Source organism: Oryzias latipes, chromosome 4, assembly GCF_002234675.1.
Source record: "Oryzias latipes chromosome 4, ASM223467v1".
NCBI lineage: Eukaryota > Metazoa > Chordata > Actinopteri > Beloniformes > Adrianichthyidae > Oryzias > Oryzias latipes.
In genome coordinates, this window is record NC_019862.2 from 20,659,713 (window position 1) to 20,686,119 (window position 26,407).

General features: G+C 37.9%; 1 protein-coding gene across 2 annotated transcripts in view; it reads left to right on the top strand.

The window, feature by feature from the left end:
* LOC101163480 (carboxyl-terminal PDZ ligand of neuronal nitric oxide synthase protein) overlaps positions 1 to 26,407 on the top strand; it is a 172,713-nt gene that overhangs the window by 70,381 nt on the left and 75,925 nt on the right. For both annotated transcript variants that reach the window (XM_023954384.1, XM_023954385.1), the window contains exon 5: positions 23,728 to 23,836. In XM_023954384.1, the coding sequence (XP_023810152.1) occupies positions 23,728 to 23,836 (109 nt within the window). The remainder of the gene's footprint in view (positions 1 to 23,727; positions 23,837 to 26,407) is intronic.

Genomic DNA, 26,407 nt, shown 5'->3' on the forward strand with positions numbered 1-26,407 from the left:
GACCCTCCTAAATGAGAAGAAGAGGGCTTTTCTCTCTGGGGACAAGGAGGAGCTACGCAGAGTACAGAGGGACCTGAAATATAAGATCAGGAAGTGCAAGGACTGCTACAGGAAGAAGCTGGAGCAGCGCCCGGAACAGAACATCATCCGTGATGTGTGGAGGGGTCTAAAACACATCTCAGGACATGCTGAGGCTGGAAATGGTCGCCAGGTCACAGGTGACCAAGCCTGGGCAAATGAACTGAACCTGTTCTTTATCAGATTTGATTCTGCCCAGCCCCCAGTCTCCACCCACTCGGCCCCCTCTTCACACCTTTCCAGCTCAGGCGTCTCCTCCCAGCTGCAGCTGTTACCACCTCGGCACCAAACAGTCCACTCTCCCCTTCTTCCAACAGAAGCAAAGGGACCCCCCCAACGACTCACAGCACCAGACCAGCCACCGCCCACCCACCCTCCAACCCCCCTCTGCCTCACCCTGAATCAGGTTAGGATGGAGTTAAGGAGAACAAAGGCCAGGAAGGCAACAGGCCCTGACAGCATCACCTCCAGGCTCCTCAGGGAGTGTGCAGACCAGCTCTGTGTGGTGATGCTGTTCATATTTAATATGAGCCTCAGACTGGAGAAGGTACCAGTCCTCTGGAGGACTTCCTGGCTGGTTCCGGTTCCAAAGGTACCTCGTCCTACGGAACCGAACCACTTCAGACCTGTCGCCTTGACTTCCCACCTGATGAAGGCTATGGAGAGGATCATCCTCAGCCATCTCCGCACTCAGGTGAGCTCAGCACTGGACCCGCTGCAGTTTGCATATCGACCAGGCATCGGGGTGGATGACGCCATCATCTACCTGCAGCATCGGGCCCTGTCTCACCTGGAGGCCCCTGGGAGCACTGTGAGAGTCATGTTTTTTGATATCTCCAGTGCTTTCAACACAATTCAGCCATCACTGCTGAGGAGGAAGCTGGAGGTTGCAGGTGTGGACCAACATCTGGTTGCTTGGACCATCAACTACCTCACAGACAGGCCACAGTTTGTGAGGCTGCGTGACTGTGTGTCTGATGTGGTGGTCTGCAGCACGGGGGCACCTCAAGGGACTGTGCTCTCCCCATTCCTGTTTACCCTGTACACATCAGACTTCACCTACGACTCCCACCACTGTCATCTGCAGAAGTTCTCAGATGACAGTGCCATTGTGGGCTGTGTATCGGGGGGGATGAGCACGAGTACAGGGGGGTCATCTCTGACTTTGTTAGCTGTTGTGAAGTTAACCACCTGCTGCTTAACACCAGCAAGACAAAGGAGCTGATCCTGGACTTCAAGAGGTCCTCACCATCACACTCACTGGTGAACATCCAGGGTTCAGACATTGAGGTCGTGGACACATTTAAATATCTGGGTGTTCACCTGAACAACAGACTGGACTGGTCCAACAACACGGATGCTCTGTACAGGAGGGGCCAGAGTCGCCTTCACCTGCTGAGGAGACTGAGGTCCTTTGGCGTGTGCAGACAGCTGCTGAGGACCTTTTACGACACTGTGGTGGCCTCAGTGGTCCTTTATGGAATTGTGTGCTGGGCGGGGGGCAGTGCAGGCAGAGACTTGAAGAGGCTTAACAAACTGGTTAAGAGGGCCGGCTCTGTCCTGGGCTGCACACTTGAGTCCATCGAGGAGGTGGCGGACAGGAGGATGTTAGCTAAGCTGACATCCATCATGGATAACCCCTCCCACCCCCTGCACCAAACTGTAGAGGCGCTGACCAGCTCCTTCAGCACAAGACCGTTGCACCCTCAGTGTAAGAAGGAGCGCTACCGCAGGTCATTCCTCCCCACAGCCATCAGACTGTACAACACCATGTCAAAGTGACACTCCACGGTCCCAGGGGTGTTTGTCTGTTTAGTCATTGATTCATTTACTTTTGTTGTAGTTGTTGTTTTTCAATTTTAAATTGTTTTTTGTTCCTGAACAGTTGTTTGTTTTTGTTCTTGGTGTGAACTTCATTAGTTATTTCTGTATTTTGAAAAAATTTGTAATGTTTTTTTACAGTTTACATGTTTTGCAGACCGCATGTTTTTTACACTTTTGCAGCTGTATTTATTTAATATTTATTTCTTTATTTAATAACAATCTCATTTTTGATAATAATTTTTCATAATAATTTTAGTAATATTTTTAATTATCTAATATAAAATGTAATTTGTGATGTCCTCTATTGATGTTATATTATATAGATTATTTCTGAATGTCGTGTTGCTGCCACAGAAATGAAATTTCCCCATTGTGGGATTAATAAAGTCATCTATCTATCTATCTAAACAGTCTGTAAAAAGTGTTTGATTCCACATTTGTACCTCATTTTTTACCATCATAACCATAAAACCTTCCAGTGAGACTCTCAAACCCACCAAATTAAATACAGGTTGTGTTTTTTGGAAACATTTCGATAATCTGAAGGGAAGAAAGTCTTTGCTACAACATCAGGACAGCGACCCATTTTAATCTGACATTTCCTTCACCTCCTTTAATGCAGAATACACAACACAGACAGCAAACATGACTGTGCGGAAGGAAAGATACAAGAGCCTATTTGCTCACATCCTTCTTTCATCCAACTCAGCCTCTGTCTCAACAGTATCCTGTCCTTTGGGCACTGAGCTAATGTACTGTCCAGTCAGAGTTGAAAGTCTGCTTGTTTATTTAATGGATGACCCATTCATGGAAAAAAAGAAAAATGTATTTTTCGTATACAGTGAATCTCTCATAAAATAAGATTTGAAAGGTTTGCTCCATTAAGTTACAAAGGAAGTGGTCGGGCAGTTTTTGCGCTAGTTTTGTGATATTGGTCTTAAAAGCTATTGCTGCAAGCACAATCCACTGAAAGCAAAGGGGATGTCAGTCAAGGGTCAACGTGCCGTTTCTTGACATTAGAAGTTTTGAAGGAACAGAAGCCGTGTTCATTGTTTTTCTACAAACCTAGAAGTGCTAGGAATTAGTCTGGACATAATAATCATCTCAGAAAATGATTTTTCTTTTAGCAAAATTGTATGAGCATTTACAGCAGAAGCTGCACAAGACGTGTGGTGTAACCGATGTACAAAGACACATTCAATTGAATTCTATTCAATTCTATCTCCCTTCCATCTGAAGAAAGGTCTCAATATCATGAAAATGCCATATATAAAAGATTTCCGTTTAATATTCCCTTTTAACTCTTTTGTAGTTATATTTATATGTACGGTAAATAACGTAAAGTTTTGGACATCAGTTATTATTCATTATTGCCTAGATTATGCAAGAGCAAAACCACTACATTTCACAAAATTCGTCACCACTTCTAGATTAACCCTTTAAATTCAGTGATGTTGCTGGGGACCCCTAAATGGCTTGCGCTCTCTGACCTACAGGAACTCCTCGACTGTTAACGCGATCAATGTGAATCTGCTAATTCTGGCGGTGAGAACAAATTACAAAATGGCACAAAATTAATTGACGTCGATTGCGTAGGTACTGCAGTACTGTACAGTGTTGCATGCCAGCGCAATTTGTTTTTTTGTGCTTTTGCTGCTGTTGCCAGAACCTTCCAAGAAAAATAGTAACAGAATTAGGTTAAGTATTAAAATTGGTCTTCAAATATTTAAAAAAAATTTGTGCTTAAAAGTTATAAAGAAATCAAAAAAGAACAAAATATTTCAACGTCTACAATCTCACCAATCAATAAGTATATGTGTCCCTAAGGGCATTATATGTTATCTGTACATCATTTTGGTTGAAAAGTTACTGTGGTAAACTTACTCAACTCATGTTGTTTTAGCCCAAAAATATTGCAGATTTATTTTAATCTTTGTTTTACTTTATTTCTTCGAACATTTTTGAAGAAATATATCAGTAACAACCCAGCTGATGACATCAAAATTACGAATGCACAAAACTAGACTTCTGACATTTGACATTTTGATTTTTACATTCAAGTTGGCCAGTATCTGCAGATGTCCTATATTTCAATTTATGTTTCATTTATTTAAAATGAAACACCTATTTTAGAGTTAATAATGAATTTAAAGTGCTTATTAAATGGTTTTATATCTGTTTTTAATTTTGTGATATTCAAAATGACAATGGTTTCTTTTCAGATCATGAGGGCTCAGTGCTTCTCTGCATTATTACAACTCTGGCCCTCATCAAAGCACTGAAAGCAACATAATCCAGACTAGACTGCTGACAGTCCAGGCAGAAAACTGCAGCTCCATCCCTGAGATGGCCTTCCCCTCTTGTCTCCCAAACTCATAAACATTGTGGGGGGAAAAAAACCTTGTGAGGGAAAACTTTAACATGACACTAATTCAAGGCTGCTGTAGAGACGTCATGCATTATTTTTTCATATGAGCTATCTTCACCTGTTCAAATTTTAACTGAAAAACTTCTAAAGTGATTGTTTGTTGCTGGATTCAATATAGGCTACTTTAACCCAAAAAGAACAATGTAATTCATTTTAAAGCTTTTGGTTTGTCTTTGAGTGAAGACCCTGACTGGAGTTTGAAACGACATTTGTTTGGCTGCATAGCAATAGCACATTAGTTTTACATGCCTGTTGTTGTTTCTGAACTGACCATTAAATGTTGTTAATGTGCGCCCCAGAAAACATGGGAGGATGGCTTGTAAGCAATGTTGATCATATTTAGTGTTTTTTTTTTAAGTAAACAAATTGTTAAAATGCTATTTTCTTCTTAAAGTCTATTTTTTTCTTATTTTATTTAGTCGTTTAAATTCAAGCATCGGGCTTTATCATTTGTAAAATGTCAACAAAAAAAATTGTCTGCTAATTTAAAATGATTAGTGTGTCATTAGATTTCATGCCCTTACTGACATTTTTATTTTCTTGTTTTTCGTCATGTCTTGTCCAACAGCTGAACAAAAAGATAGAAGCTCATGTAAGAATGTTTTTTACTCCTACAAAGATTATGCTTTCCAGGCAACTGGATGTAATTTGTAGAAGCTACTTATTTGTTTGAGGCTAAACTTCATTGTTGTTTCAAACCTAAATGTTGGATCATTCTCTGAATTTTAAATGACTACGGAAACATCGTGCGATACCCCTAAACCGATAAGTTATTGGAAAATAAGAAATGTGACTAATACAAGTTTGTTTCTCCCTGAAAAGCTGATACTTTCTGTCTTGTTTGTTTTTTCTTTCTAATGTATTTTATAGTCTTAGAACTCGGTATTACTAAAAAAAAACGTTTTAAATGAAAGTCACACAACTGACACGTGAAACCAACTGTAGCATCGTCTTGAAGTTGAGTCATGATATCTGGACTAATTGTTCTCTCTTCGGACAATAAGTGACTCAACTTAAAGTTGACATCACCTTGATGACTGAGAGTCGTCTTTGATACATGGTAGCATTTTGAATCTATAAGTCAACTGCACTTCTCCCCTTCTGGAGTTCAAGTGAGGGGCAACAGCAATTTTCTGTTAATTTAGCGAATACATTGGTCCGTGCATTAGCAAAGCTAATGCTATGACTCTCAGCGCCATTGTGTTTCCATATTAAACAAACAAGTGGAAGGATTTCCTAATAATTTCATTTCCAAAGGGGATTTGGGGATATCTGATCACTCCAGTTATCCTCGTAAAAGTAAATAAAGGTTTACATAAAGGGCTGTATAGCTATGCACGCACTCAAACATTTATGTAAAATTAGAGAGGGTAGTCCTCCGTAATGTTTGAGCAGATCTTTTTGCTTAGCTTATTACACACTTCTTTTTTAATCTCTTTTATTTTTTCCCTCTTTCTTCTGGAGCTGTTTCTGGTAGTTGAATGGGTGAGAAGAAAAGAAATCAGCATTTTCCTCTCAAATCCTGATTAATAGTCAGAAAAAAAGCCTAAGAACTGTTTATTTGTGTGGTTAAAGCTGTCTATGACCCAATATCAGTGGATGTTATTGAAGCATCAGTGGTTATTGTCCTCTTCTGTATGTACGGCGCATCACCTTAAACATTCATAACTTTTCTTTCATTTGGACATTGGCAGACTGAGCGCCGTTTTATTACTTTTGCTTCCATTCCACGCCTCCTCTTTCTTCTCCTCTCACCTTTGTTACTCTGTTAAAAATCAGACAAAAAGAGGAAACCTGTGTGTGCCTTCATCTGGTGTTGTATCGATTAAACGCCTCCCATGTTTTGAATCTGTTCGGTGACCTTGCTAGATGCAGCCGGCGCTTAATATTCTGTGGAGAAGGTCCTTGTTTATCAAGAAAGTTAATTTCAGCTAGTTTCTATATTTGGAATTTGTAGATTTGCTTTTCTTGCTTGCCAAAAGCGTCAATACTAAATCCTCTGAAATAGTTTTTATTTCACCTACATTAACTATTTATTTCCCCCTTAAAACTGAGAAGCTTTTTAGGCATCCCTCTTACAGCCATTTGCAAATTCCCTTCGCTTGAAAGTAAAACATGTCTATTTCAAAGATATACCTAAATAAATGACTTAATTTGTATTACACTAAATTATGCAAACTTATAATTACTGCATTTAGAATTACAGCATAAAAAAGGATTACATTACTCTGCTTGGCAAGAAGTAATGCAAATATTATTATTTAATCACTTTGCAGGTCATCAATCACTTTTGTTCATTTAACATATATTAAAAAGGTTTTCACCCTTAAATAAAACAAACATTGGTTTTGTTTAGCAAAATAAATTAAAATGTAGCGTTATATCTTCATTTTATTCTTGTGTGACACTGTTGAGACAGAAAAAGAATAACATTTTAGAATCCAGTTTATGGTTGATGAAATTCCAGAAAGTTCTACATGTTTTTGTGCATTCAAGGTTTGTAATTAAAAGTGCAACAAAGAACAAAAATTCTTTAGAAAAGTTCGTTGCTGCAGTTAAACACAGTCATATTTTGGGAGTAAAAAAAAACAAAAAAACTATTCACTAAAGTGCTTGTAAAAATGAAGTCTTATTTTTTTGGTTTGTCATGAGGCTTTTACTCAAACCTTAAAACCCCAAAACTGAGTAAATTCATCTTAATTAAAAAAAAAAAAAAATTGTGCAGGCAAATAATTCACAGGCAGTTAAAGCCATGCACCACCCCAAAGTTGTGATGCCGACAAGAGGCCAGTAAGAGTGCAGGAAATTGTAAGTTTGTCATAAAAGTGCAACTTTTTGTGCCTCAAATTAGTTGACTACGTTGATGAATTATTATTTACACAGTTGCCATCGTTTTCAGAATAGAAGTTGCGTTTTTCTATTATTTTTTTGCATAGTTTGGCGGGGGGTGCTACTTATACTCAGGTACAACTTTCGTGTTATTAAAAATTAATAAAACAAATACGCTCATTTGTTTTTTTATTACAATAACATTTGCTAGAATGCCCTTTAGGTTTGTGTTTTAGTTTTTGCTACTGACATTAACGCAGAAAAAGAAGCCCCGTTCAGTCTTAATCGGCAGAATTTTTCAAAAGCAACACAGGTGATGAAGTATTTAATAAATTTAGTGTTTCATAGTGACATGGAGAGTTTAGTTGACTTTTTAGCATGTTCTTTAGTTGTAGTTAATAACTGTTTAAATGTTGCGCTAATATACCAGACACTTATTCAATTCCTCCTACGTTTCATGAAGCAACATATGGTAACGGTAGTAAAGTGCATATATTTAGTCTATTATAGTTATCTATTCCATTATTATGATTTTTCCTTTCTAGATGAAATATCCATTCTTCTTCCCAATTTTTGCTTAATAAATCTCTCCCAAAAGTGCTACTTATATACGATATTTACTTCTTTATATTGCTTTTTTTTTTGGCACCTGCGACTTATAGTCTGAAAAATATGGTAGCAGTCACACTATAGAATTTAGAAAAGTGATGCATAGTTTCTTGATTTCTTTAGTTTGAACTTTTTTGTGATTATGTAAACTGTATCATGGGTCAGATCATGTAAAACCTCCGTTGCTACCCTTCTTACAGCAATTATAATATCACTATACAATTTCTTAAAAATAAATATGTTAACCTGTTTCTTTTAAAAGCACGAGTCAATACTGTTATTCTATGTATCAACCTACACGAAAAATGATCGTGATCGTAGAAGTCATTTTGGGTGACAGACCTGTAATATGTTTCTTTTTGTCATTCACATGAATCTGATGACATGAAATCCAAAACTGCTGCTCTTTTAGACCACTAAAATGCCTGTTTCAACTAAACCTTTTACCTTTTTTCATTCATTTCAAGGTTTTTGCTTATGAGGGAAATAGTTTTGACAAGTATAGGTTTTAAAAAAAAAAGTTTTATTTCTTTCATCTTTTCCGTGCTCAGTTTATTATACGCTAACAGATAACAACTCAGAAATGTTGTTTCACGTAGAATAAAAAGGTTTTTTACGTAAACAAAGAAACTGGTACTGGCCAGTTTAGTAAATAATGCATAGAGGATAAAAGTGAGGTGGAGTTAATAACTTCAGTGCTTGACTTTAAAAAGCAGGACAGAAAATTGACTTTCTGCTGGGTGATTAAATCTGTTGTCAGATTTGCCAACTCTGTGCAATCAAATTCCCAGGGTGCTTTTGTGTTTGTGTGTGCAGGCTTAGTTTAAGCTGACACATCCATTTCTCTGATAGGGCACCTGTACATTTCTACACTAACTCTTCATTTTTAATAAAAAAAAAAAGTCCAGTCAATATCAATTTTGTCCATTTTTTTTCTTTCTTAGGAACATTTTGGGACGAGGCTGTTGTATTGCCAGAGTTTAGCGTTGTATTACAGTTCTGACAGAAGTATTTGTGCAACCTGCTTGTTCAAGGTGATGCTGGTTTTTGAAAAGTTGAAATGTTTGAAGTAGAGCTGAAATTAATCAGTGCTTCAAAGGAAACCTGAAGGACTGTCAGTCCCTAATTGTGTTCATCTTTCCTTGACAACAGCTCCATATTTTGTTACATGCAGTAAATATTTTACTGAGTTATTGGAAATATTGAATATTTAATGTCAAGTCTGACTCATTGATCGTGACTTTCTGTCGTGTGTTGGTTATTTAAGCATTGCTTATTTTGTTACTTTATTTCTGAGTCATGATGAAAAGGATTATGAAAAGCCAATAAAGTATATATTTTCAGTATGATTGCCAAAAAGAAAAATCGGTTTAGAGTAGCAGCATCAGTGCACATTATGTTTTAAGCTGGCAGTCAAGTTATTAGAAGCAGATAAACCAGCTCATCGGAAAATGAGTTTGTCCATCTTCATGATGTCTTTTTGACACCAGTAATAAAACGTGTCTGCGCCTCAGAAACGGCAAAACTGTTTTGTAATAATCTGTCAGAGATTGGAAGTTGACTCCTCAAAGTGTTTTGTTTGTGTGTGTGTGTGTGTAATTCTGTGAGTTGCGTTGTTCACATTAGATTTAGGCACCCTTGGATATTTCTTTACTTTGTGCCAAGGGGCGACATTTTGATTTTATGTTTGATGCTGGATTGAAAATGAAAGTAACTAGAACCAGGTCAGCTCAGCAAGTAAATTACTGGCTTGTTCCGCAAGGATGCCAGTTGCTGTTCATATCAAAGCGTACCAGCCTTGTTTCACAATAGAAATAAAAACACCAGTAAATGTATTTCCATTTTGTTTTCATCATATTATTCTGCTTGAATTAAATATTAAAGACAATGTTGTTAGGAACAAACTTTTATTACCTGTATCACATGCAGGATTTTGTGTTTGAGGTGATGGATGTGTGCCTTTTTGACCTTTTTGAACATTTAGTCGTTTTATTAAGATCAGCTTTACCAGGTTTGGTTCAGAAAATATTACACCTAACTGCTCCTTGTCATTTTTTTTAAAATGGGTTTTGTAACATTAAATTTAGCAGTAAGAAAATGAAAGATTGGCATTTTTACTGTACAGACCAATAGACAATGGTTCTGCAAATGAAACTTGGTGCAGTTCACTTAAAGGGTAAAATTTGTGGACAAAAATGGAGAAGTAAATCAAATAGATCACAAATGATTTAAATAAAGGAAATTCAATAAGTAAATACTGTATTATTTGGAGGTGCTGATGCTTATCAATACCAGTGTCAGAGAACTAATGGAACTAGCCAGATTAACTATTTTAAGCCTTTTTCTATCTGGTTAGCGTTCATATTTAGTTATATAAGCATGGCGTTTCTAGTAAATGCTGGCTGCCCTTCACTGGAAGCCTAAGAATTTGAGAGTAAATTTCAGATTATTTTTATTTGTTTTTAAATTTTTAAATAATCTTTTACCGCTTCACCTCTCTGACCTTCTCCCTCCCTACACCTGTCAGAAGTCAGAACTCTGTCTCCCCCTCTGGTCACTGGCGGGAACAGTCTCCAGAGTCCTGAATGCACTTCATCTCCCAGCAACCCCAGCGCACAGTTTCTGGATGCCACATACCTGACTTTCATTTCCAGTCACTTACAGTATATGTAAGCACTTCACTGAGCCTCACTCAGTGCGAAGTATTGTTTGTGCCACTCAGCCTGCATTACCGAGTGTGATATTTGGACCTGATCTTCTGTCTCCTGACCCTGTTTCTGACTCCAACTACTCCTGTTTCTATACTGATGCTCCCATGGTCGTTATTGACCCCTGCCTGCCTGACCCTAATTTAGTTTAGTGCACTTTTAGCTGAGCTAATAAACCTGCTGCAATTGGAACCAAACGTCTGCCTGTTTTGTGACAACACCCCAACATGGTACCTCAGGTTAGTTGAGCAGCTTCTCCTGGAGTTACCAAGGTCCAAGCGGCAGCTCAGAGGGGAACGACTGTTTTAATTTGAAGTAATATAGTATATAATAAGTGAGATATTAAAAAAATAGGAAACAATGACAAAAGTAAAAGCAAAAACAGTTCTTTATTCTGTGTTTACGTTTGTCAATGTTTATTATTTTAACATCTCACAAATTTTATACTATTTTACTTCAAAGTATTTTAACCTTTTAGTTTTTTTTTATCTTTGAGCTTTTAATGTGTGGCACCTTGTTTGATTGTGGTCATGTTAAGGCGCCATATGAATAAACATGAATTTAATTGAAGTGAAAATTAGTGTTATTTAAATCTTTGGTTAGTGCTGATCTGTTTCTGCTCCTACCAGTGGAGTCAAAATAGTTCACCAATATATGCCAATTTTTTGTAGACTATTATGTTTTTTCAGTGGTAAATATGCTAGCAAAAAAAAAGATCATTAAATACCCTAATTGAAAGAAAGCTGTATTATTCTGACAAAGAATTTCCCATTTCATTCACAAAGTATGACAGTTTGGGACCAAACTTCTGTTTGCCCCTAGAACCTCTTGTCGCATTTTTTCCCATCATTCCATATAAAATACATTTTTAAAAATAAAAACCATTTCCAGAAGTTCATTATGTTGTGTTATCTTGTGTGTTTCCAAAAAAGAAAAATGCAAATGCAAGAACAGGGCCACCCTTGTGGTGTATAAGGGAGAGGGGTTTTGTTTATCCTGTACTATGTAAACTACAATGATGAGGAAGTGGAAGTATAATTGTGATTATGGAAAACTGTATAGTCACTAACGGTTAAGCACTGATAACGGGTTCATAAGTGCAGGCACTCAACCAATGAAAGCTGATCACAAACATTTTATGGTTCTGGTGAGTCAAGGTGTTTTTTTTTAAGTCTAATATGCTTCACTTTTACGTAAGATGACTTTCCTTTCATGGTGATGGCATAAAATATACTTGAGCTATACAAGGTCTCCATGTTTTATCATTGCAGCATGCAATTTGCATTTAAAGCTGATCTTGTTCACTCAGGTTGTTTAGTACTTTGTCTATCAAGGTGATATGAGCTGTTTCTATCAGATCCTCTATAAAGTATATGTTTAATGCAGCTATAAAATGCCATTTGTGTGGATTCATTTAACAGGCCATAATAATACGTGTGCCAGCCAGCATTTGACTCAAAATGAGGAGGCTGCATCTCTTGACCCTGTCACATTGCATATTGGCAATTAGCCTATAAGGCAGAACATGCTGTAATTACAAAACAATAGATGTCATCTCTGCCACCAGAATGCTCCTTCAGACGGAGCTAATGAGATCGAGCTCATTACAGCTCAGCCTTGTAATTCATGGTAAGTGCAACACATCACTATACTTTTCAAGCTTCTTGATGCTGTCTGATCCTATGAGAGCATCTTTTTTTCCCCTTCTAGTCTGAAAAGCTTCCTCAAAATCACAGCCAGTGACATTTTATCACAGAGTTTACCTGGTGACTCCTGGCAGTGCTTTCATGGACGTTTCATCTTACAGAAGCCACTTCTGAGGCTTTTAGAGATTTCCATTAACTGGATGGTAAATGGAGAAATGCTATTCGATACAGATGTATTTGGATTTAATTCCTGAACATGATGCTCATCCTACAACAGGATGATACAGACATCTGAACCAGATCTGGCACAGGCCTGTTGTCGTATCGATCCAGCCTAAATGTGTGATTGTCAGCGATGTGTGTGTGAGTGTTGCGTTTCCCTCTTAGCGTTTGATTTATGGCATCCAGGTTTCAGAAGCAGCAATTTATTAAAGGAAAAATGAATGAGGCTTTCTGCAAGCCCTTTTCATTACTCAAACATCGCATCACAGCCCCATGCAGGCTGACTCGGTCCGTCAACAAGGAGGCCTTATTAACAGGATTAGCTAAGTGTGATCATTAAGTATCATTATTTAAAACTGCAGTATACTGCTCGTCACGGAACAAATAAATGTCAGAGAGAGGAGCTGGCTTGTTTGCTTGCTTACTGATTGCCCAGCCTTCTCCTTTAGATTGCTCATGTAGATGTGTGGATGAGACCATAGCGTTTCATGATATCGGTCTGCTAAATTTTTGTCCCAATTCCTGGATTGCAAAAGTTAAAGTCCCAGTCCAATCATGTTTCAATCTATTTTTAAAGCATTCCTAGTGGTCTTTTAATATGATTATGCTATTTCTAGCCAAAATCAACAAACCTGTGTCGTTATCTAGGACATAGTTTCTGCAGAGCGGCAGTAGTTCATTAGAGGTTTGCCTCTTAGTTATGTGGGGGACCATTGGCGCAGAGTAAGCCCCTTCCTACTTTCCGTCATCCATCAGTTTACATGCTCTCCCACCAGCTTAAAGCCCTCACAATCCGTAACCTAACGATGCAACAGAATTGGAGCAATCCACTCGCAGTTTTGAGCCAGATGTCAGCTAAGATGAGGAAAACAAAGACGTTCATGAATCTAGTCATTTACAAGTGAATGCGTCAGAATGGAGCAAGCAGAGAGCTTGCGGCCCACCAATAGTAACTTCTACGTCACAACTACAAGCTTTTTCTAGCAGCATTTCTTTGTCTCATCCTGAATCACAAAGATTTTAATAAAGATTTACTCAGGAAAAACAGTTTTGAACTCAATTTTCTTTATGCATGTCCTCCATCATGAGAAAAAGGAACATGTTAAAATCACCAAACTTTTAAATATAAATTTTTTAAATATGTCATGTTTTATTTTGCTCATCTTTGAGGTTTTTCCATCCCCTTCTCTGTTCATAAACATTCACATTTCAGGGGTTGACATAGCCCAGAAATTTGCACTGGCCCACAGGGCCAGTAGTTTTTGAAAGTTACTGGCCCTGCCTGAAAGTTACTGGCCCGACACCGCGCATAGCGGGACCCGCCGCTCCGCAGGTGCTTGCAACTTTAGGGGGGTCCGGGGGCATGCCCCCCCGGAAACTTTTAATATGGTGCAATTTGGTGCATTCTGGTGACATCACTTATTTCTACACTTTTCAATGACTGAAAATAGAGCATATCAAACTTAAATCTGCTCTAGTCTGTTTCAGATGTTTTGAAGAGAGCGCTGCAGTGTAGTAGGTAACACTAGTTCAGAAGTTTTCATGGTGCTTCTAACGGCAAATATCGCAATAAATCATAAACCTTAAATGTGTTAAAACAATCTAATGGCAGCTTGAACCATTTAACGAATCAAATAAATCCTTTAATGCATTTGACCAATCTGATGGACGCCTTCACATTGTTGACCAATCAGATGGAGCCCTGTTATGTTAGATGTTTGTAACCTATGTCAACGTGGGTCATTTGGAGTATAATTTTTAAACTGGGAATGGTTATTTGGTTATTTTACTGTTTGTTTATATACCGCAAATTATATCGTTATCGCAATTTTAATCTCTGATATCGCATATCGCGAGTTTTCCTCATATTGTGCAGGTCTAACTGAGATCATTCAGCTAACTAGAAATACTTACTGCTTACAGCGTTGTAAAGAAAAACAAAATTAAGTAGTTTAACATTCTACTGCATTTGAGTCTGAGATTCAGGTATTTGGAGTTGCCTTTGATTCTTTGACATTCAGCTTAAAGCTTAGTGGATACAGTTTCATCTTCAATGCATTCATTAAATATCTTGCTGTCCATACTACTAATTATACCCATTACTCCATCTAACATATTCCTTTCTATTCCTGCCATGTCTTCCACATCTCTGACATGCTTCAGTCTCTCTTCAGTGACGGTGTCGGATTTATAATCAAATGTAATAATAACCCACTGGCTTGTGCCTTCGTTGTTGCTGTTTAACATTGTTTTGTATTGAATTGTTACATTCAATAAAGTTTGAAAAAAAAAAAGTAGTGAGCGCGTGCCGCGTGGTGCTCGGCAGTGAAAGCCGCGCGCGCGCAGGCGGGAGAGAAGGAGAAGTGATCAAAGGTTTCCCATAGAAACCCTTGAAGTCTGAACACAGGACTAGCAGAAAAACTAAATTATGAAGACGAGGTAAATGTACACGTTTTCGCAAAATTTACTTTATTGAAAAAGGTGAAGAATATATAAACCGTTAGATATTTTAGTGGCCCGAGCGGACAAGTGAAAAGTAAAGTCTTGTGGTCCGCACTGCTCGAAAAACAGGACCGGGCCAGCGGACAAATGGCTATGTCGAGCCCTGCATTTTCTCAATCACAGCCCCACTCTGGCCTATAAATCATTTTTCTCACGTTTACCAAGTATGCCAATCTCTGACTTACTTGTTTCAAGTGTTTTTGATAACTGTACAGCTGAATTAACCTCTTCTTGGCGCCATTCTATCCTTTTCTGCCTCTTTACTATGCTCTCTACTATGAAAGGTCCATTTTGCACCAGTGTAATATCAAGTTCCATTTCCGATCCACAACCAGAGATGGTCTTAGAAACTGATTAGAGATGAAATGCGTGCCCTGTGAAAGAGGTAAGACGAAATGGCGCTGCAGAGACAGACTAGGCTTCAACAATGTTTTGTTAAAAAATGCTGTTTAAATGTTTTTGTCTTGATTTGATGGTTGTATTCTTTTCACTGTCCGTGAGCACCTCTAGAATAACGTTTTACAAAAAAACACCAAAAAAAAACAGATATTTTCAAATATATTGCAAATATTTTCAATATAAAGGTTGAACTACTCAAATCTCTGTTTTTCAATCTCAAACTAAAGTCAGGGTCAGATCAGGGGTCCCCAAATCCAGTCCTTGAGGCCCGGTGTTCTACTTGTTTTCCAAATTGCTATTGAGGCTCTTTATTGTTTAAATACACTTGATCAAGGTTATTAGCAGCAAATAAGGCAGTATTTCCGGAAAACCAGCAGGACACCGGCCCTCGGGGCCTGGATTTGAGGACCTCTGTTCTAGATCATTTGCTTCATCTACTTTGACAGTTGTGTTAGTCACAACTGTCACAATAGTTGCCGTCTTAAAATTTGGACCGAAATTGACTGAATTACTTTCGTCAAAACACCGGCAAACATAAATCGTGAATGACTTACAATCGGATGTATTAGTGACACTTTAAACCTGTCATCTTTTGTTTTGTATTCCTGCTGAATTTTTGTCAGTGATTCTTAGCTGATGTATAATTTATTTATTCCTGTTCTCTTGAAAAAAACAAAAGATGGTTTGAAAAAAACATGAAAGCTTTGACACGGTGTAGATCAAAGCCAAACACTTTGATCATTTGTCTTTGTCCTTTGTTTCAAAATTAAACGGAAAGTTATAATCTCAATACTTTTACTGAGAGAGTCCATTTAAGATTGGCATGTTTTATTTTAGAAGTTGAATTTAAGTTCATATAAAATATGAGTAACTGTAGTAGGCCTGCACAATATACCGCAAATTTATCGTTATCGCGAAATCAAGCTGTGCAATATGCATACCGCAAAAGACGGCAAAAATCGCAATAAATGATTACCTTAAATGTGCTAAAACAAACTCATGGCAGCTTGAAATATTGAACAAATGAAATAAATCCCTTTATGCATTTAACCAATCACAAGGACCCGTTTACGTTTTTGATCAATCAGATGAGCCTTTTTATGTTTGGTGTTTGCCTCCTATGTCGACAAGGGTCATTTGGAGTATAATTTTTAAACTGTTGCAGTGAAATGGAAATGACGTTTTTTTTTTTTTTTGCTATTTGTTTATATACCGCAATTTATATCGTTATCGCAATATTAATTACCAATATCGCATATCGCGAGTTTTCCTCATATCGTGCAGCCCTAAACTGTAGTATGGGTACATTTAAATTATCTATCTAAGAAAAAACAAAAGAAATAGTTTTTTTTTTTTTTTGTCTTGTTTATATTCGTGTTATTTGTCTTCAAAGGCGTATTTTTTTTTAAAAGCTAATCATCGTCTTAAAATGAGCACATCCTTTTTAGTCTTTTTCACATCTTTTTTGTCTCACTGCTATAAAATCATCTTAACTGTCTTCAAAAAATAATGATATCGATAATTGATAGGCTTAGTGACAGAATTTCAGACATGAGGAAAAACTTATGCGTCATTTTTGACCCTATTACCTTCAACAACTGCTGTAGCTTTCTTTCCTTTCAGTCTGATGACATTTGTCTAGTTGGCCCACAGGGTTTGTGTTGTGTTGTTTAAGGATCAGTCTCATGCACCTAGATGGGGGTAAATGTATTGTGAAGCATTCAGGAAGCAATGAAAGTTACCCACACTCATGACGTATCAGTGACTATGTCTAGAGGTGCTTTTTATGCCATTATCAAATCTTTGGTGAGTTCTGTCCACTCATGGGCCCAGTGCACAGTCTGCAGGGTTTTGGGGAGAAGACATCCGTGCGACTCGCCTACTTCACCCACTTCGTTCTCACTTTTTCTTAGTATTGTATTAGTGTCGGCTACAACTCGTCACCCGCAGCATGTCCACAGAAGAATACATTTGCATGAACATTTTGGCTCTACATGCTCACCTAGCAGTCGTTGGGTGAGCTAACAGTGAGTTTCATGCAAACCACCTGTGTGCCCCGTACAGGTTTGCCCATTTTTTCGCCCCCAGACAGCCTGCATCTTGCTATAATGACAGTCGTGACTAACGCTTTACTCTGAAAACGGGAGCTTTTCATGTTCAGAGGGCTAAAGGAGTGCATGGGCTATTGGATAAATCAGAAAAGACCAACAGGAATCTAAAATATCTGCTGCTTGAACTCTGATTTATTCTCCTCCTAACCAGGGCCTGTGTGAGACATGTTTATTTTATTTTAATACTTTATGTGATGCTTCTTCACCTGCAGGCTTGACAGCTTTTTAGAGATGGCATATAAAGATGCATGTGAGCCGTCATCTCGGGACCGATCTGGGATTTGTCAGCTAAACCAGTCGGCTAAACTCACTTTGACTCCCTGTCTGCTGAGTGTTTCTAGTCTGGCTGTCTGAAGATTGTCCACTCTGCAGATTACATTCCCAACTTCAGATGAAAAAAAAACATATTATTTTCATGATAGTGACCCAGAGCTTGGGATTGGAGCAAAGGCATGTGACAGGAAAGACACATTGGAAAAAATGCAGCCGGAAGGGAGAGGTTGGTTCTCCTGAAGTTAATTACACTGTCTAATGGGCGCGACCCTGCTCGGCCTCTATTTGTTGATATAAACATGTGCAGAACTGTTTTCCTGCCCTCATTAGGTGGCAGTCCCACATGTTTTCAGTTGCTCCCAATTTCATGAGTGTTCAAATCCTTGGTGTCAAATTTCTGACATGCTTTCGAACTGTAATTCTTCTATTCTTAGTCGGACATCTAGAAATATTATTGCTATTTTTTTCCATTAACTTATTTATTTTTGTTGTATCATTGGATTGTTATAAAACCCATTTGCACGCCTCAATGCTCTTCAATAAGATGATTATTAGTCTGCTTTTTTTCCTGATAGTTTTTAATGTGTTTGTGTCTGCACTGCAAACTGCTTTAGAAGTTTTCAAGTAGGATGGATGGATGGATGGATGTACTTATGTAAGGAAAAATACGCACATTAAAAGAATAGTGCTGAAAATCCAATAACATGACGAGGCATAAAACATTTAAACCTAAACCTAAACATTAAGCTTTTCAAGAAGTGAAAAGGGTTGATAAGCAGCTTTTTGTTTTCTGAGTGATCTGGAAAGTTGTATCTGTATTTGCCACCACTTGATAAGATGTAAATGAATTACTATCAGACTTGTGATATTTGTCATCACAAGGTTTTCTTGACATAGCCTTGTATGCAACATTTAAACACAAGATCCATTTTTTTAAGACAATGTACATTTCGTGTTATGTAAAAATAAAAAGAGTATTTTTTATGTTAAAATGTACCACAATAATTTAGGATTACAAACAGCAGCTCTTTCATTTCTTTTTACATGTAATGGGCTGAATGGCCGGAGTGCTCACGTTGCATCTTGTTTGTTACTGCATATATATCAAAGATCATTGCATCACAGATTAAATGGCTGTATATCCACTAGGAAAGAAAGATGAAGCAAGAGACTCATGTATCAACTTTGTACAGCACCCCAGTGACATAAAAACAGGATGAACTCAAACAGCAAACCCTATTTTCTTCCTGGTACTTAGAAAGAAATTCTATCGTAAACAGTTGAATTTAACAGCAGAAGCGGCACAGCTTGCCTGAGCCTGATTGGCTCCCTGCTCCTCCAACTTCATCCCCTGCAGACAGCTTTGCTGCATCATTGGCAGGAGGTGCTTACACTGTAATTTTTTGAATTTAATAATGCTGCAAAGTTGATCTCTTCTTCTGTTGAAACCATCTGAGATCTTGCCAGAAACTGTGTCAAACGGAGAGCATAGAAGTTACTGCTCATAGTTTTGAAGTGGTCTACATTTCAGACATCACAGTACAGCAGGACGAACAAACATTCCTTTACTTTACATACAGTAAACATTTATTACATGTGAAGCAGAAACGTCCAGTCTTTTGTCTTCTTAGGACATCCAAAGTACTTAAATATTATCTTGTATTTGGTGATTAAAAAAATGTGTGTATCAATAGTAACATAGTTTGCATCCCTGTGCCTATCTCTGTTTTATTCAAAAATACTTCAAGTTGAAATATGTATGCCATTTGAAAGAACTTCAAACGTTATGGGACACTTAAAGACATTTTTTAGCAGTTTACCACTCAAAGACCCACTGCATTAAAATGTGTGTTTTTGCTCTTTTTTTAATGTGTTCTTCTCTTGATGAAGGACAAACGTACAATAATAATCTAAGATTTAAGCTGTGTTTCTGAGTATTTTTTTGTATTTGAATCATTATCAGGAGCAGATGAAAACATGCCATTAGATAAAGTTCTAAGCAGGCCAAAGTCTCTGCTCCCCTCCATTATGAGGCATTCACTTGCAGACAGATAGATGCATTATCAATGTTTTCTTTGTCTGAGCTAGCATCTGGCTTAAAACTGCACAGCTGGATAGCTTCAACATTGCTTGCTTTTTTTTCTGCACTGCTAAAGTTAGCTTGGGGTTGTCAGGAGCTATAAGCTAGTGTGAGAGTATGTTATCAAAGGCATGATGGGAAATTGGTAGAGACTTACTCCCACCTAGAACTTAGATGGGCATTTCTGATGAACTCCTGCCACTCTGCAAAAACTTTGTCCCTGAAAAGGGCTCAGTTTTTTTGATTTTGCCTAAAAATGACTTAATCATAATTAAAAACCATTGGGATCGCTTTCCCAATAGGGGTTCATTAAATCATTCAGATCCTCTCCCAGTACAGTGAGCTTCACCATCTACTGCAGGAGCTGCGTCTGAATGACAGCCACTTTCAGCTGTACCTCTGTTTCTCTGTGACCCAGTTTGAAGACTTGCTGCCCTGCAATAGTCAGAGGATAAAATAATAATAACAATAACATTAAATTACCTTTATAGAATGGTCCTGATGCAAATAAGAAAAATATCATAAAGCTCAGGAAGAGAATGATCAGATTCTCCTCTGTTTTGGACTCCACCCGCTGATCATGTCAACACGCCATGGGCCAAATCTGAGTCTCTGATTGATTGATGTGGCGCGTCTTCATTGCCAAAGTTCAGATATTTGAACTCTAAAAACACTGCAACACCCAAAACAAGCTGTGACACCTGAGACTGCACTGCTGCCAGACCGCCACGTCGCAGCCAACACTTAAAAGGCGCCACAGGACCTCTGCTTGCTTCTGTACATTGATTTAACATTGAAACTGGACGTTCCTGATGCAATAATTGCATTCGCCATGACATAGCTTAAGACCTTAGGCTTTCAGAGGACAGTCAAGCACAAGGACAAGCACTGAAAATGCTATGGAGTTCTCTAATCATCACCAAACAAACGTGCAAAAACAGGAGGGATCAGAACTAATACGTAATCTACCTTTCATGTCTGACTTTTGCCTTGTTGAACATCATCTTAGTTTGATAAATTACACCAAGCATGTTGTGTAAACTCTCCTGTAATGACAATAATTGTCTGATAACAAAGATGTTCAGAGTGAAATATGTGGTCTTACATACACCACTGTGATTTCAAGGTACTGATGACACAGTGACACACTTCTTGTGGTTGTTAGATTGGAGTCAACTTTTAAATGTAGTCCTACTCCAACATGCTTACCATCCCAGATGTTGCCGATCTGTTTCTCCTTTTTCTGCCATCTGTTAGGCAGCAACCTAACAATAAAGGAACTGAAAAAAGCTAATAAAGAAGATGCTTTGCTGGAAAGATGATGAAGGAAAGAAATGCTGTGCAAGCTACTTATAATGGGACACATCATTACACAGCAACTTTAGTCAGCAACTTTGTTCATTAACATACTTCAACAATTGTTTATTTTTTACTTTGGGGGGTGGGGGGTGTATTTCTTCTGTAATCTGTATTTTGCACAGTTCAGGTAAACCTTCACATCTGTCAAAGTAAACTGTTAGGTGGACCAAACAGTATAGTGGGGAAAAAGGCACTGACTGGCCCCTGACAAAAAGTGATTGAATCAGTCTGTTGCATGCTTTATTTAGGAATCACCACAGCAAAAATCCCCTGCAATGTCTTCACTCTCATCAATCAAGCTCATATTGTCCTTCACTGCATCATCAATGAAGCTCCTCTTAGGTCATCCTCTTGGTCTCCATGAAAGCTTTAACATAATTACTGTCCAAACTATATCAGTCTGCTTTCTTGCATTTATCTCCCAAACACAAAATTGATGTATTCATTGCTGGTCCTGCCCATCCTCTTCACTCCCAAAGAGAAACTCAACATCTTCAGCTCTGCCACTTCAAGCTCTGCCTCCTTTCTCAGAGCCTCTGATTCCTACTCTTCATTATTACTGACACTCTTGTCTCCATCACACCTGAAACCTTCCTCCACGAGTTCCAACCTGCTTGCACACACCTCATCACTTCTTTCCCACACTCTCTATTGCCTTGGACTACTGACCTTAAGCACTTAAAGACCTCTGCCTTCTTGACTTGAGCTCCTTGTAACTTCTCTGTTCCACTTCAAAACCTTTCATTTACACACTTGCTCTTTCAACTGCAACTGAACTTTATTCCTCTGTTTTCCAGAGCAAACCTCCACCTTCCTTAATGTTTCTCCACCTGCTCCCTGCTTAGTCACGTATTTTCTGCACTATGGGGTGCATCAGCAATGAATGGTCTGATTTGAATGCATGTCATATATAATGCACACCCGACTATAACATAATGCACACCCAACATTAAGTGAGACAAAAGAGTCAGTCATTCAGACTTTATTAACTGGATTTAAAGTATCTCTAGAATTTGTTTTTAACATGTTACACGTTAGCAGTGTTACAGTATTCACAAAACCTGTAACTCTCAACCAGAAACCAGACTGATGCTGCTAAAATAAATGTCTGTGACTATACTCTCTCAACCTTGTTAGTAACATGTAAAAAAAAAAACAGTCACTGCTACATGTTCGCTGCTTTAGCACATTTACCAAAACACCCAACCTTTTTTGTAACTTGTAAAAGAAACAGACTAACATTTTGACAGACCGCTCTGTACATCTCAAAATCACTTTGAAGTCAGTTAGAACAGCTAGAATTATTCCACTTATAAGGCATTCCAGATAATACAATATAATGTAATTATTCAGTAAAATGAAGACTTTTTAGCGGGCGTAATATTGCAGAAAATATGGTACAGATGACTATATCATCTGCAAACATCATGGTCCACAGAAATTCCTTTCCAACTTCAATTGTCAGTCTGTCCATCACTACAAATCAAGAAAGAGCTCAATGTTGATCCTTGGTGCAGTCTCACCTCCACCCTGAACCTCTCTGTTACCCCTAAAACACTTCTCACCAATTAATGTAGTTTATTGATATACTGCCTGTTCAGAACCAAGGTTGTTTCACAGTGCTACACAAACAGAAAAAAATCAATAATGATCCTTGTAATTTACTATTGTTTTAAGTCATCGTGACATTGAACAATTGAACTTTGCATTCAATGGTCTTGTGGAAGAGTGTCCACCCCGAGACTGGAAGGTCATGAGTTCAAATCCACATCCGACTCATACCAAAGACTCTGCTTGACACTCAGCATTAAGGAGCGTGGCTGTGTCTGCAGTTCACCACTCCCCCAGGGATGGGTCAAATACAGAGAACAAATATCACACACCTAATGGGACTTTACCTTTAACTGTTTTTATTTCCTAACTTAATGATTTGTTTGTTTTCTCCACATCTTTATTTGCAGTATCTCTTGCAGTTTTTTAATTTTTATTTTTTATTTTCATTTATGAATAATATCCAGCAAAGAGCATTACACATTCAGTGTTCTCCCTCCTGCAGGTTTATTGTTTTTTTCTTCTGTCACTTTTTCTCACATAATTCTTTCTTCTTTTGTTTATCTATGCTGCAGGATATTTATTTCTCCACAATCTCTTTCTCATGAAGTCTTTTTTTTTGGTCTTTTATGTCTGAAACTTGGTTATTTGCATATCTTCACTCACAAGATAGTTTTGTCATCATAGCATTTCATTTAATACCGAAGTTCTGTGGATCATATCACTTTTGATTTTTAAGGCGGCTTATTCTGCAGATCTAAAATGCGACGCTGCAGCTCTAAGATGGAAGAGGGGGTGTGAAAACTGATGTCTGATTTGATTTGATTTGATTGAATATGCGTGTGACTACATTTTCCTTCCCAAACTTTCACACAAATGAGGCAAAATGTTGGAAGTTTTTCCTTTGGTCTTACCAAATTCTAACTTTTCACTTTTTTATGTTAAACTTCCATTTGTTACCTATAGATTAAAGGTAACATTTAGTGGTGTTTATTTTTGTCTCACTTTTTGTCTTTATTTTTGTCTCTACTATAGTAGAAATAATGATAGGTGCCGTTACCAAAACCACCTTCATGATTATTTCTGATCAAATTTTTTTTTTTTTCAGGATTTTCTACGTTTCCCATGATTCCCAGGATCTGAAGATCTTTAGTTACATCGCCAGGGATGGACAAAGCAATGTTTTCCGCTGCAATGTCTTTAAGTCCAAAAAGAAGGTGAGAAATTGGAACAAAGCACATTTAGTGAGCCTAAAACTGAAGGTGCTGGACACATTGGTTAATTACTTTTTTAGTAATTGCCAACAATAAGAAAGGGAAGGAAAAAACAAAGATTAGTTTTATGCGTATTAGCACTTTATAGATACTTATGTTAAAGAAAGACTCTATTTAGTTTTCCAAGATCAGTTTTCTTCTGCATTTTGCATCAGAGAAGAATTGAACAGTTCTTATATGTTCTGGGGAAGTTTTTTTGTTGATGTCAACATCTGGCCTAATTATTCTTTTCTGTTTTTCCTTTTTTCTCCATAAATGTAAGTCACATATGTACCTTTATAATGCTCACTTTAAATTAAGAGGATTAATAAGAAAAGAATGAATTGGATCCAGTTGGATCCAGGATGTCAGTTAGAATTAAATGTTTTTTCCGTAAATCTGTCATCACGTTAGTGTTGCCATATTATTAAAGTCTGGATCTTTAAGGTAGTAAGTTATATTTAAACTTTTACTAGAAATAATAAAATTTAATAAAGTTCATAAATAACTTGAAGTAAAGTAATATTTTATTAACAATATCAATATAGAAAAGTCTTAATATTTGTCCAAGCCCCCTCCCCAAAAAGAATAAATATTAGAAATGGCATACAATTGCATACATTTATGCCTTCACTGAACAGCAACTGTTCGGTGTTTAGGTTAAGGCAGGTTACACCCTGGACAGTTTGCCAGTGACATGGCCAAACACAGACCCACTCACAGTCACTTTAAAGAGAAAATTGCAAAATTGACAATGAAAGGTTTTTTTTGGACTGTGGCAGAAAAGCATAGTGCCCCGAGAAAACCCTCCAATGCACAAGGAGAACATGCAAACTCCACACATAAAGGACCCAGCCGAGATTTGCACCAGGGCCTTTTCACTGTGAGGGCAAAATGCTAGCCACCTAAACATTGTGCAGCCCAAAATTTGAAAAAAGCTTTTCTAATATTAAACCAAAATATACACACATGTTATCTTTTTTCTTGTTTAATTTATAGGGAAATTATGATTGGCAGTTTTTTATTGGGCTTAGGCTTGCAATAAACCCTTTTAGGCATTTTAGATGCAGTGTGACATATAATTAAAGCAATACTTCAGAAGATTTGCACCTGGATATGTTTGGTCCCAAAGTCCATTGTAGGTCGCTTTGGTCCACTTCTGCAAGCCAGTCACAGCATGAATATGTCATAATCATAACTAGGCCTGAACACTGAAGGGAGCGATCACAGTAACCAAACAAACCACACTTTGGGTTTCATCATCATCTTTCTATGGATTGCCTGATATGAACATGCCCCAAAGGCTAGATTGGTTTCCCCACCCCCACCCTAATTACAGAAACTAGGTCAGAATCACACATCTAATGTTTACATTTATAGTTTTTACTTTGCTTTGTACTTCGGCCCAATATCTTCTTCCACTTTTGTGTCAAACACTAGCTTTATAAAGAGGTCTAGTGGCATTGTCAGTGTTTTCATAGTCTGTTTATCAAGTTCAAAGCAGTCTGTCCTCCCCTCAAAAAAAGAATGAAAGCGGTGCTTATGTCCGACCACAACAGCCTTCATGAAGGAAAGACTCTCGTCAAACACCTGTACTCCTGTCTGTAGTTTTCTCTTTGCTGCAATTTGATGGGTTGGGGTTTTACTGCATTAGACATGTTGCAGCAAAATGAGCAGTATAGACGAAACAAGAGCCTGGCCATGTGACGTGGTTGGTCCAAAAAAATGTGCTTCCAGTTTTTTCTGCCAATTTAGGGGAGTTGATGGGTTATTCCAGGGGTTAGCTGGGGGAGGCACACATTGGCTCATTATCTTTTATAGACGGACCCACACTGACAGTTGAGCACAAACACATGCTCACACACTGCTCATATTCTGAGCTGGAGATAAAATGGAAAGTGTCACATACCAGAAGGCTCTGGGGCAACCAGAGGCCCCAAAGCTGGAAACCAGTCTGCGTCTGTCATTATGCGTAGTTTCTAGACTCAACATGACTGTTTTTAATACAATATCAATGAGAATGTTTAGTTTTCTTGATTGTGGCTATTTTTGGGAAGCGGATTTGCTTACGTTTGATAGGAAGAACATTCTAAATATAAATTGTGATAAATATTTAGAAGAATTCTTTTTAACCCAAACATAAACTGTTAGAGGTAAGGAAAAAAAAGTTATCTCGTCGTATATTTATCTTAGAGACATTAAAGGGCTTTAGTGGATCACCACTTTTTACATTATATTTGTTTCTTTCGCTTCCTTTTTTCACACTGCCTGGGTCCCGTCTTTCTTCTCCCATTAACAGTTTAACCGGAAGCTTTCAAGTGATCAGGCCCTTTATTATGGTAATGTTAGGTGCATGGGATTGCCCTGAAAGTGTTGGACTGACTACTAATCGATGTTCTGGGGTCACGGAATGTGTGCTGTTGTGTGACATTTCTTAGGAGGATTTTCCTCCAGATTTGCAGCTGCAGTTTTAGCTTAAAGTGGAGTCAAGGGGTCAGGAGTGCCAGCAAGAAGTAGTGAACTTTTCAACTTGAT